Raw genomic sequence first — 13,267 nt, forward strand, 5'->3', positions numbered from 1 at the left:
CACTGGATCTCTTTTCCTCCTTCTCATCTGGATAATCCACAGTCAGATCTGACAACACTAATCATCTGGCTGACCTCCACTGCTTAGAAGAACTAATTATGTGTTTTTCTTTCCTTTGCCGAGTACAAGATCCCATTTCTCATCTTTTCTGAACGGGAATGAAGGAGTGTTTTTAGGGACAACATGGATTTCCGGGGTTCTGTCATGATTGTGGGAAGGACCATCCTGACAAGAGTCCATCAGCTAGCAAGCTAGAAATGTCTGCTTTCTGATCTTGCCATTACTAAGAAAGAAAGGGGGGGGGACCTTTAAAGGATTTTTTTAATAGAAATGTCATAATTTATTTGGTTTGTATAAAAGGCATAATTATTACAAAACCTGTCTTCTTTTATAAGAAGAAAATATATTATTTCATATCATAAATAAATTCAGCAAGCATACAGCCACTAGCAACCAAAAAACCCTCACAATACTTCTTTGTGCTTTCCATGTCAGTGCTTTAGAAACAGTTTTAAGATGTTTTTGTAGGATTACAGTACCAAAAAAAATCCCCACCTGAGGTATTTTGTTTCTTTCTTTTTTTTAAAAAAAAGACAAGAAAATGAAAATTCAGACTTGAAGACAAACACTCATTGCAATTACACGATAAAAAATAAATAAATACAAAGATCTTCTTGTACAAGGGGACAGCATACCCAGAGAATGAGAATTCTGTTGGATTTGCTACTGAAACAGCAAGGGGAAAAAGACAGTAATGGGAATTTTTCAGGAGTAGAAAGCAAAGTCCTTTGTGCTTTGTCTCCTTTGTGGGCATCCAAACATTGGTCAAAAATGCCTCTTTGTCAAGATCATCTATCAGAAAGAACCTCGCTTTCTGGAGTCAGAAATGTTGATTTGCTGGTGATTCTGTATTGCTTTGTAGATGTAACAAGAGGAGACCCATGTAAACTAATAAACCTCCTCCTAAAGTTATTGCACTTTTCAGGTAACAAGATGTCAAGTCTTTGTACAGAGTCAGTTGGCACCTGCCTTTCAACAGCTTGGAGATGTGGTGATGGGGCTCTGAAGATAGTTAAGTGGATTGGAAGTAGGATGAACAGGGATGGAAACAGGGAAATTGAAGACAGTTGTAGTGGATGCTCCTCTGTCCAATGCAGACATAGCTGGGCTTCCAGCCTCTGCTGAGCAATTTGGAGCAAGGACCTGGGACTCAAACTGCAACAGCTGGCCCATGAAGCTAAAGTTAGGGGAGATGATGCTTCTTCTCTGTTTCACAAACTCAAAGGCTTCATCGAGTTTGACTTGGTTGGTCCTCATAAGATAAGCAAGACAAATGGTGGCAGAGCGGGAGATTCCGGCTTGGCAGTGGACAAACACTCGTCCGCCATTGTTTTTGATGGAATCTGTAACAATGAAGAAAACATAAAGCTTAGCACATCTTTTTCCGAGATGCTTTGGCCCGAAGGGAGAATCTTTCCTAGCACCTTAATATTCAGCTGGGAAGGGAGACTGAGGCACAAAGGAAGACAGCAATGATAGGTTGGGGATGCACTGTCTGAACATGCAAGTAATTTATTCTAATTGGCCACTTAATTTTTGCTGAAAAGGCTACCTTGAAAATGCTGTCAGCGTGAGAAGGGATCAGATTACTAGCTACTCTTTACAACACCCTCATCACTGAATTCAGTGATGTCACGCATGAAGCTCTCAATGTTCTTTGCATGTACAGAACTATTGTCCAAAGAAACTCAAAGCATCAGCACAAGTACAGATATATTTTAATTGCTGCTGTCTTAATCCCCCCTATCTACCAAAAAAGGGTCCTAAAAAACTGGCACGCGGGACATTATAAATTTGGAATCCAAATGGGACAGCTGCAGAAAGAAAAAGCATTTACCTATGAAGTCAATAGCTTCATTAAACCAGCAACTGATGTCAGCTTTGTGGTTGTCTTCCACAGGGATGCTTTTGTACTGATAGTGCCCTTCGAAATGGTTAGGGCAGTTTGCAGAGACATTGATCAAGGCGGTGATCCCCAAAGTATCCAACATGTCTTTTCTGGAAGCATGATAGGCACTGCCTAAATACAGGAAAGGTAGGATTTCCACTGGACCACCCTGAAACAGAGAAGAACAGGATTTGTTAAGCCCCAGTTAACAATTGCCACTATTCCAGAATGATCGTTCTCATCATTAGGTGCCCTTGTCAAATACAAATTGAAACAACTTTTACATGGGCCAATGTAACCCATCCCACCACCAACACACCCACACCCACACCTCTCTGGCCACCTAGCCTCCTTTGAAGGATGTCAACTGACCTGATCATAGAGAGGAGTTCCACAGGAGCTGCAGTTGGAATCAGCACTGCCAGGGGCAACGTTGGTGCTGAGCGGCAAAGTGAGGCCTTTAGGAGCAGAGGGCTTGGTGCACAGCTCAGGGAAGGTGGAAGAGAAGGCTTCGTAACCTCCTGGAAGAAAATAACAAGAGAAAACCGGGCTGTTAATATATTTGGAGAAACAAAGGCGGTTCCCGGGGCAGGCTTCAGAAGACAGGGGGAAGGTGGTGGCAGTGACCAAGTAGCCCCTCTGGAGTCGGGCGTCCAAAAGAGGGAGCCGCTGTTAAGTCACAGCTTATCAGCCGTTCTTCTGAAAACCATGGCTTTCCTTTTAACTCCAGATTCCGTTTGGGTCGGGTCCGGGGGGGGGGAACCCAGAGTGAAGGCGATCTGAATCCGGAGCGAAAACTCACCCTTGAGGAAGCAGATGCGGGCGTCCCGGGCTTCCCTGCAAAGGGTGTGAAGAGCCAGGTGGAGGGTGCTGTCCCGCTTGGGCGCCTGGAGATCGGCGCTGCGCTCATCCAGCAGCACCACGGCGTTGAAGAGGCGCTTGTGCAGGCGGGCGCGGGTTTCCTCGTTGGGGAGAATGTGCTCCAAGCCCACGGCGCCCTTCGCCCTCCGCCGGACGATGGTGCTGAGGCGGACATTGCAAGAGCCTCGGACGTGCGAGGAGTTGAAGGCGAAGAAGGATCGGCAGTCCAGCACCAGGCATTTGAAGCCGGGCTCTTGGAGCAGGTCGCGCAGCGTCTCGCAATCCAGGGCGCACACTTGCATGTTGACCATCGCTCGAGTCAGGGCGGACAGCGCGGAAGGGCAAAAGACCCCCTTGGTCCTTTCGGTCTCCCTCCTCGGCACCTTTTTTAACACTCCTCCGCTCGGCTGGGTTTCTTGGCAAAGCAGCCTCGGATGATTTATTCCGTTCGGGTAATTTCTTGTATTTTTCCCACCCTCCCCAACGAGCTGGAAGTGAGCCGGGAGACGAAGAAGCTTTTTTTAAAAAAAAATCCGGTCTCCGCTGCTCTGATTCGCGGGCTGGTGTAGCTCCGTTGGCGCGTTTCGCTCAGGCTGAAATGTGTTGCTGTTCCGAAGAAGCTGGCTTGCCGTTTGCTTCGCTCAGCCGACCGGCTCGGCTTTTATACTATGGGTGAGGCGCTTCTTTCTTTCTTTCCTCTTTTTTTTTTTCTTCCCTCCCCTGAAATGAATGGAGCTGTGTCACGTGACCCGCCTCTCGCCGAAGACGTCACCCAGCAGACCCTCCCGGCTCCGAAGCACTCGCGTCATCGAGCCGCCTAAAGAGCAAAGTCACTTCGAGTGCCAATCCACAAAAGCCCTCCTCCCTCCCTCCCTCCCTCCCTCCCCCGGGAAGGAAACCGACTGATGCAAGCGCGCCCGCGACCTCGCCCCTCCGCTGCCTGACCTCTCCGCGGGTTTTTTTTTAAGAGGGCGCAGCGTGTACAACAAAGCGCGTGCCTGGAACAAAAGGCAGGAGCTTTCGAGCCTCTCTGCTTCCCTCTGCGGGTTGAAATTGCAGGAAGCCAAAAGTCCGGAATCTCTCTTAATAACTATAATGCTGAGACTACAAGATCCTCTGACGTTAGCGAAGGATCAGCTAGCGATGGTAAACCCAGCCCGCTACCTAGGTTTTTAATCTATTTTATTGCACGCCGCGCGGAGTCGTGTAAGGGAGATGGGAGGCTTTGTACATCCAATCAGTGGCGTAGCGTGGGTTGTCAGCACCCGGGGCAATTTGCGCCCCCTAACCCGGTGACGTCATGGCACTGCCGAAAAGACGCGCCCCGCAGCGGCGTAGACTTTCCAAGAAGAGTCGCGCGCATGCGGGATGCTTCTGGGTCCCTCTCGAGGGCGGCTGGGCGGGGCTCTGACCTGCAAGAGCCGCTGCATTCAAGCTCGCACGTGAGCCCCGCTAAATAAAGCCACGCATGCGCACGAAGCTAGGCCAGCCGGCCGGCGGGTCCGTCTTCGCTCGGCCAAACCTGCCAGGGCGCCTGCGGGGCGCTTGCGGTTGGCCTGAGCCTGGGCGGAGAGTTGGGCGCTTCTATTTATTTTATTCAGTTTATGTGGCTGCCCATCTCACCTGCCGGACTCATTTCGCTTTGCAAGAAAGAGCAGCTCGAGAGCGGAGCCAAGCCGACTCTGTGCAGCCCTTGGGGCTCCCTGAGCAGCTCAGTGCGAGCGCGCCCCCCCAGATGTTGCGCCCGGTGCGGCCCGCCCCCCCTGCACCCCCCACGCTACGCCACTGCATCCGATAAATAACGTCCCCTCCTCCTCCTCCGCATTTTTATCCCTCCACCCCTCTCCTTTCCTCTGATTTATTCTCTCGGTGGGTTAGGACGTTGAGCTTGTTGATCAGAAGGTTGGCAGCTTGGCGGGTTGAATCCCGAGTGTCGCGTAACAGCCTGTTACTCGTCCCAGCTTCTGCCAACCTAGCAGTTCAAAAGCACGTAAAAATGCAAGTAGAAAAATAGGCACTACTATGGTGGGAAGGTAACAGCGTTCTGTGCGCCTTTGGCGTCTAGTCATGCCGGCCACATGACCACAGAGACATCCTCAGACAAGCACTGGCTCTTCGGCTTTGAAACGGAGATGAGCACCGGCCCCTAGAGTTGGAAACAACTAGCACACATGTGCGGGGGGGGGGGAACCTTTACCTTTATAGTTATTATATCACCAAGTAACATTCCTGCTTTCAGGAGCACAAGGTCCTTAAGTTTAAGTGTATTGAATTTATATACCACCCTTTTCCCGTAGGACTCAGGGCGGTTTACAAGGAATTTTAAAATGTCAATACAATACAAAAGTTAAAAACAATTAAAAATAATTAAATTTGATCCCTGAAAAATATAAAACCCCAATTAAAAAACTCTCAGCCTGGGCCGGAAAGCTCAAAGAGCCAGGTCTTCAGGTCCCTGCAGAATGACTGAAGGTTGGGGGCAGTCCTAAGCTCCACGGGCAGCTGGTTCCAAAGGGCAGGCGCACCCACTGAGAAGGCCCTCCCCCTGGGTATTATCCGCTGGCAGTCTTTTACCGGCGGCACCATGAGAAGGCCTTCCATGTGGGAGCGCACAGGACGAAGGGAACCTGATGCCGGCAGCAGGTGTTCCCTCAGATATCCCGGACCCAAGCCATTTAGGGCTTTATAGGTTATCACCAGCACCTTGAATGTCACCCAGAGGGCAACCGGAAGCCAATGCAGCTCGCGGAGTAGAGGTGTTACATGGGCGTATCGGGAAACCCCCATCACAACTCACGCAGCAGCGTTCTGCACCAGCTGAAGCCTCCGAGTGGTCCTCAAGGGCAGCCCCATGTAGAGAGCGTTGCAGTAGTCTAACCAGGCGGTCACGAGCGCATGGGTGACTGTGCGTAGGGCATCTCGGTCCAGATAGCATCGCAACTGGCGCACCAGGCGAACCTGGGCAAAAGCCCCTCTGGTCACGGCTCCTATGTGATCTTCAAAATTGAGCCATGAATCCAGGAGGACGCCCAAGTTGCGAGCCCTATCAATGGGGGGTAACACCTCACCCCCCATCATTAAAGATGGAATAGTCTGATTAACCCGAGATGCCGGTATGCACAGCCACTCAGTCTTGGCAGGATTGAGACAAAGCCTGTTTTACCCCATCCAGACCTGGACCGCCTCCAGGCAACGGGACGTCACGGCGAGGGCATCACTGGGTTGGTTCGGGGTGGAGAAAAAAAGTTGGGTATCATCAGCATACTGATGATACCCCACCCCGAAACCACGAATGATCTCGCCCAGCGGCTTCATATAGATGTTGAACAGGAGGGGAGAGAGAACCGACCCCTGAGGAACTCCACAAACGAGAGGTCTCGGGGCGGATCTCTGCCCTCCCGTCAACACCGACTGTGAGCGGCCCAGAAGATAGGAGGAGAACCACCGTAAAACGGTGCCTCCCACTCCCAACCCCCTGAGACGTCGCAGTAGGATACCATGGTCAATGGTATCAAAAGCCGCTGAAAGATCTAATAGGACTAGGACAGAGAAGCAACCCCTGTCCCGAGCCCACCAGAGATCATTCACCAGCGCGACCAATGCCGTCTCCGTGCTGTGCCCGGGTCTGAAGCCCGATTGGTACGGGTCCAGATAATCAGTTTCCTCCAGGAACAGAGGAAGCTGATGCACCACCACACTCTCAACAACCTTCGCCAGAAAGTGAAGGTTGGAGACCGGACGATAGTTATTTAAAAAAGCCGGGTCCAGGGCAGGCTTCTTGAGGAGGGGCCTCACCACCGCATCCTTCAAGGCGGCGGGGAAGATACCCTCCTTCAAGGAAGCAGTTATTACTGCCTGGAACCAGCCTCGTGTCTAAGACTAAGCCTAACATTCATTACCTAGTGGCAGTATTAATACAGACTGATTCTATAAAATTTTAGATTGTCAAGAAAGAAAAGGTGAATACGGGAAGGATAGTCCTTGACTTACGACCATAATTGAGCCCAAAAGTTATGTGGCTAAGTAAGACAGTTGCTAAGTGAGCTTTGTCCCAATTTATGATCTTTCTTGCCACAGTTAAATGAATCACTGCAGTTGTTAAAGTGAATCGTTCGGTCATTGACAAATCTGAGACACCCCCCCTATTGACTTTGCTTGTTAGAAGCTAGCTGGGAAGCTTAGAAATGGTGATCACATGATCCTGGGATACTGCAAATATCATAAAAACGCTAAGCACCCGTGCACATGGTGATGGTCAAAAAGTCCAGTCCTAAATCACTTTTTCCAGTGGTGTTGTAACTTTGAACAGTCATTAAATGTTTAAATGATTGATTATTAGTCTAGGGCTACCTGTAGTTACTTTCATAAGACTGGAACTTTAAAATTAATGACGGGCAGTCTTCATTATGCCTTCTGGGTGCTCAGTCTGAACAATATAAAGCTGCTGCACAATGTGGAGTTTTGTTCTCCTAAAGGTGTACTAGAGTTCAAAGCGGATTGTTTTCTAAAAGCATCACAGGAGATTCTGGTTTGGACCTGCGTACAAAAGTCACAGTTAGGTAACGTGAGAAGTGTGATTTGGTGCAAGGTTTTTGTTGTTTTTAATGTTTTTAATGTGTTTAGCTTAATAAATTTAAAGTGGTTTTGTGTGTTGTTTCAAGTTTTGATCAGAAGGTGCCCAGAGTTGGTTATAAGATGAGCAGCTAATAAATCTTAAATACATAAATAAATAAAATAATAAGTGGATAGCAGCTGGATTGTTGAAGGAGAAATTATTTTTCAGTTGACAAATTATTAATAAATATATTCATTTGGGAGCTGTGATATATCATATTAAAGCATTCATTTTTAGAGTAGCAACTGATTTTTGAAATAGCTGTTATAGACGTGTATTTTTTTCTGCAAGAGAGCAAAAAAATTCAAGGTATGTTTATACTGTGATTAAATGGGAATATAGATGCAGCCTATTGAAGTTAAGTTAACTGTAATTAATTGATAGTCTACTTATTTCAGTGAAATTTAAGAAACCTAACTGCATTTACAATGGAGAGATTATGATTTCTTGGGTTCTCAGAAGACATACTTAGGGAGCAAGATTTCTGGGCTTTATTCCTCCTTTCAGAAAAGCATATGCAAATGTAACTAGACTGTTTATGTAATACAAATGGGCTGCCACAAATAGATTTCATGTTAGCCAAACTATGTTGATTGGGGATAATGGGGATTGTAAACCGTTCAAAGTTGAAGTCCACACGTTTAAAATTGCTGAGGTTGAGAAACACCATCTTACAAGATTGGAATCTGCTAATAAAGTTATCTCTACGCACAAGACCTAGCTTTCCTTGAGTAATGTTTTCTATGTACATCCACTATCCTTTCTAGTTTTCAAAAGACAGGTATTTCCCAATATCTCCTACTTAATCATAGTCAGCAAACCTGGGACAAACCCATGCAGGTTTGCATGAAGTTATTCTGTAATTGCATATTGGATAATCCACTTCCCCCAGTTCCATCATCATAGCGGTTCTTATGAGACAGAGGTGACAATCTACCAAGTCAGCTTTCCACTTGAAAACTTGGCACACAGAAATCATTATTTATTTGATTACTTATATCCCACATTTATTATTTTTAAAAATAATTCAAGGCAGCGAACATACCCAACATATCTTCCTTCCCCACAACAACAGTCCTGTGAAGTGAATTGGGATAAGAGAGAGTGACTGGCCTAAGGTCACTCAACTGGCTTTCATGGCCAAGGCGGGACTTGAACTCGTTTCTTGATTTCTAGCCTGGTGTCTTAACCATTAGACTAAGGAGACAAAAGTTGATACAAATGGGAAAACAGATTGTCAATGATGTCCACAGCACTTTAGCAAGAAAGGAAAGGAAGAGTTTTACTTAACTTTCAAATATACTACACCTAAGCCATCCTAAAATCCCAGAAGTATGGAACTGTTGAGAAATTAGTAAGTTTCTCATGAGGAAGTGTCTTGAGAGACACATTTGAATGCCCTCATCTATTTTTATTTTTATTTTTTTGCTCCGTCTTGTTTCTGACATCCTCAACATCAGTGGCTGCTTGCCAGTTTTCCCTTAGGAAAGAGTCTCACAACCTTGGCAACTTTTAAGATGTGTGGATTTAATCGAGAATTCCACAGCCAACATACCACCTGGAGAATTCTGGGAGCTGAAGTCCACACAGTCTTAAAAGCTGTGAAACTTTAAAAAAAGGGACTTAGGGAATGTAATGCTGAAGTGAAAAATGTCCCCCATGCTACTTTGGATGTCTTAAAACTTTGGCTGTGGTACTTAGAAACATATAGCAAAAGTATGGCTCTTTCATCCAAATTCAGCACCATGATTCAGTACAAAGGGGGCCTGGGACCCCTTTAATATTTTAGGACTGTTTATCGAGATTTATTAAGATATGTATAAGAAAAAAATGTATTTATAAATGCGATAATGACGTTTTTACAGAGTTTGTTACAATTAGAAACTTATTAGCTTAAATATGAAATAGCAAATGTTAAGGGAAACAGAGAAGAAATATTTGATGATGTAACCTGAGATACCTATTAAAGATTTTGTTATTGAACTATTGTTTAACCCGATCATCACATAGCTTTCCAAATACTCAAATGTAAAACTGGAAAACTAATAAAATATCTTTTAAAAAAAAATATTTTAGGCACTAAAATTTTAGGCACTTTGTAGTTTTCTACCTGAGCAGGCTGTTCTGTATGCAGCTATTGATTAGAAGACATTGTCTACCAGGTTTATAAAATATTTGTGCATTTCAGAGCATGATGAATACATGGTAAAAGTAGACAGAACTTGTAGTATTAGGCATGTTTATTTCTGCTTAAAAATAAAATAAAATAAATAAGGTAAGAGATATTGTATATTACTATAGTTATAAGGAAACTATAAGACCATGCTGCTGTCACAGCCATCCACGCTGAAAGAACGACGACAATGTTGTACGGGTGACGACGAGGTTTTCTTTACTTCAGAAAAATCCTAGCAGATACAAAGTCAGCATTGGGAGCTAGCCGTCCCAACGCGTCTTTCATACATTGGGGGTGATTAGCCCCACCCCTCCCCATGCAAACCAGCATCCGGCTGAGTCCGCTCAAAACCCGCCCCCTTCCCAGCTCTCCGCATGTCACCCCGCCCTTTGTGCCTGAGCTCCCACACAGACTCCAGGTGAGTATATGCCCTTATCCCCCCTTTCATGCTCCCCCACCCCTCCTCCGTGCTCCCCTCCACCATCCAGTGCGTCAGTGTTACAGCCCCCCTAACAGCTCCCCACAACGCCCCGCTGTCCGGACTTCGTTCTGAGCCGCCCGACGCCCCCGCTGAGGAACAGGCGGCTGGATAATCCCAGGATGAGTTGCGGCTGCTGGTCTGACTGCCTGTGGGTCCTTTCGGCAGCTCCGTCAACACGGACGCGCCAGAAAGCCCCGGAACAGCTGCCCGTCGGTGGCATGGCCGTGGGACTTGTGCAGCTGCCCGTGGTAGCTGGCGGCCGTTTGACTGCTGGATGTGCTGTTCCTGGGTGGCTCCAGCAAGAAGGTTCGGGCGGGCGGTTTGCGCGGCGTTTCCCCTGCTCTCCTCGTGATGTCGAGCCCACGGGGCTTGACAGCTGCTATTTTTTTTAAAAAATAATAAAATATCATGTATGCTATTTGCTTAACAGTATACAGCACATAAAAAAGCATTTAAAATAATAAACAAATAAACCCTATGTCTTCCTGCCCAGAAAATTCCCTTATCTGGAGATCAAAGGGGAGAGTACATTGAAAAACAGGTTTTAACCACTCCCACTGCAAGCATCATAGCACTAAAACCTTCCTCCTGTAGACTTTGACTCCTAGTGACTTCATGGCAACACATGGCCCACATAGTTTTCTACACAACAATACGGAAGTGGTTTGCCATAGCCTTCTTGCAGGAGATAGATATGACTTCCTGGTCTACTCCACAACTTAGGGATTTATTTCCCTGTGGTCTCCTATCTGGTCCTAATAGAATCTAACACTTATCAGGTGTTTTTTTTTTAAATTGAACTATAACTACTATATCATGATCAAGTAACTACATAACATAGATTCATAGATTCAGGAAAAAAGTTACCGAAAATATTAAAAATTCCACTAAATTTAACTTAAGTAAAAACACAGGTATTATATGCAAATATATTTACTACATATTTTAAAAAATAATACTACTGTTTTTTTGCTATTGAGGTAAATGATACAATGCATCCAAATTTGATAGAATTGCAGTTCCTTCTCTGACTGTGCTGTAATTTATTTTTAAATGATACAATGCATCCAAATTTGATAGAATTGCAGTTCCTTCTCTGACTGTGCTGTAATTTATTTTTAATGTAGTAATTGAAGAGGCCTTATTAATCAATATCTCAGTTTATTAATTTGGATTTTTCCAATATTTGGCAATTATTATTTTAGCTGCTAAAATTAAGTATTGTAGTAAGTTCCTTATCTTTAGCTTGAGATTCAATCCTGTAAATAATTGTAATAAGCCTAACTGAAGAACAGTCAACTCTGCTTATTAATAGTTCTTATCTCCCCCAAATTTTTACTAATTGGTGTTTTAATCCTGTGTATACAATGCAAACTAGCAAAGTAGCAATTAGCTCAGTCTTTGATTTTTTTTCCAAGAATACAATATAAATGAAGAATAAAGTAAGATGACATGAAGGCAGTATTAAGACAATGCATAAAGCAGTTGAGCATGATTTTAAAAAAATAATCACAAATAGCAAGTAAACTATTCAGACATTAACTAGCAAAACACAACAGAACTGGATCAACTAGTATTTATAAACAGCAAGAAAACAGAAGAGAGTTAGATTATTTGAGAGACAGATAAAATTTCCTCACAAATTGTTAAACAAAGATATTACAAATATAATTCTAGAATGCTTCCAAATAAATTGAAAAAAGCTAAGGGAAGAAATAGTATTAGTGCAATTAAAGATAAGAGTGCACAAACAATGACTAAAACCAAAGATATAAATAATTTGATTTTTTAGCAATTATATTATTTAAATAACCCATCACTAACAAAAATTAATATTTTTAATAGATTAATAGCCCCCAGAATTAGCTCCAGAGGAATCTCCTTTCTCTCTTCCCAAAATTTCTAACATTACAGGTAGTCCTTGACTTACAATCATTCGTTTAGTGACTGTTCCAAGTTACAATGGTATTGGAAAAAGTGATTTATGATTGTTTTTTATACTTAGGGCCGTTACATGCCTGGTCACATGATCAGAATTCAGACACTTGGCAAGTGGCATGTATTTATGAAGGTTGCAATGTCCCAGGATTATGTGATTACCTTTTGTGACCTTCTGACAAGCAAAGACAATGGAGAAGCCAGATTTACTTAACCATGTCAATAACTTAACAGCTGCAGTGATTCACTTAACAACTGTGGCAAGGAAGGTTGTAAATTGGGGCAAAATTCACTTAACTGTCTTGCTTAACAATGGAAATTTTTGTCTCAGTTCTGGTCGAAAGTTGAGGAAAAGCTGTACAGAATATGCAATTTGGATTCAGTTAAGCATTTTTCAGTGAATCTGACCCTCCATTTTCTACTCCTGTACTTGATAAGGTAAATGCCTACATACACTTATTAACATTTCCAGCCTCTGGTAGGAAACATCAAGAGCCTTTGTTTTTTCATAAGCTTAGAAGTCTTGGTTAGTGATTAACTGAGAGCAGAAGGTTCAGATCCTTCCTCTGAGACTTTTAAATAAGCAATTTATGCAAACAGATTAGGTCTTCACCTCTGCTTTTGCCCTGACTCGCAAATTTGTTTTCTTCCACATTTTTCCAGAATGTTCCAGAACATTCTCAGCTTCATGAGTCTTTCTTCATTTATAATCCTTATACTCTTTATAAAGAGTAAACAAGAATAATCTATTTAAAAGTACTTTATACCCTACACTAAATGAAAACAAGACTTTCATGGCTTCTTTCCAGATTTTATCTTATCAAAAAGACTATAAATTTCCAATGAGTAATTTTAATTTTTAGTATTTACATTTTACTTTTGAACTTCCAACACACTTCAGTTACAAATATGTCTGTTGAATCATGATGACTAAAATATATCTTTCAGTTTCTATAACATATTTTCCTCAGTTGATTTTCTCACATCAAAATTTTAAAACATGAGTCGAACTTAGTTCTATCATGCAAAGTAAGAATATTTTCTAACTGACTGTGTAATTGTTTCCATTCAGAAACTTTAGTGCCAAAAGTCTAGAAGTGTAACTGATCCAGATTGTTTTCTGAAAAATAAACATGGGCAGGCAAACACAATTTGTTTCTATTTATTTAACATCATTCTTACTTATAATAATTAGTACAGACTGTGGACCAAAAAAATCATATGCTTTTATTGTATTCTACCCCCATT

The 13,267-nt window shown here is 43.6% G+C and overlaps 1 protein-coding gene across 1 annotated transcript; it reads right to left on the bottom strand.

Moving 5' to 3' along the window:
- Positions 1-322: 322 nt before the first annotated feature.
- DUSP1 (dual specificity phosphatase 1) lies at positions 323-3,451 on the bottom strand. Its single transcript, XM_081320425.1, has 4 exons — positions 2,751-3,451; positions 2,321-2,469; positions 1,898-2,117; positions 323-1,403 (listed from the first exon to the last, which is right to left on the bottom strand). Exons 1-4 carry the CDS (start codon positions 3,118-3,120, stop codon positions 1,033-1,035), a joined length of 1,110 nt encoding a protein of 369 aa, XP_081176551.1. The 5' UTR covers positions 3,121-3,451; the 3' UTR covers positions 323-1,032.
- Positions 3,452-13,267: the final 9,816 nt, after the last annotated feature.

This window comes from Vipera berus (assembly GCF_964194415.1).
Source record: "Vipera berus genome assembly, chromosome: 2".
Classification (NCBI taxonomy): Eukaryota; Metazoa; Chordata; class Lepidosauria; order Squamata; family Viperidae; genus Vipera; species Vipera berus.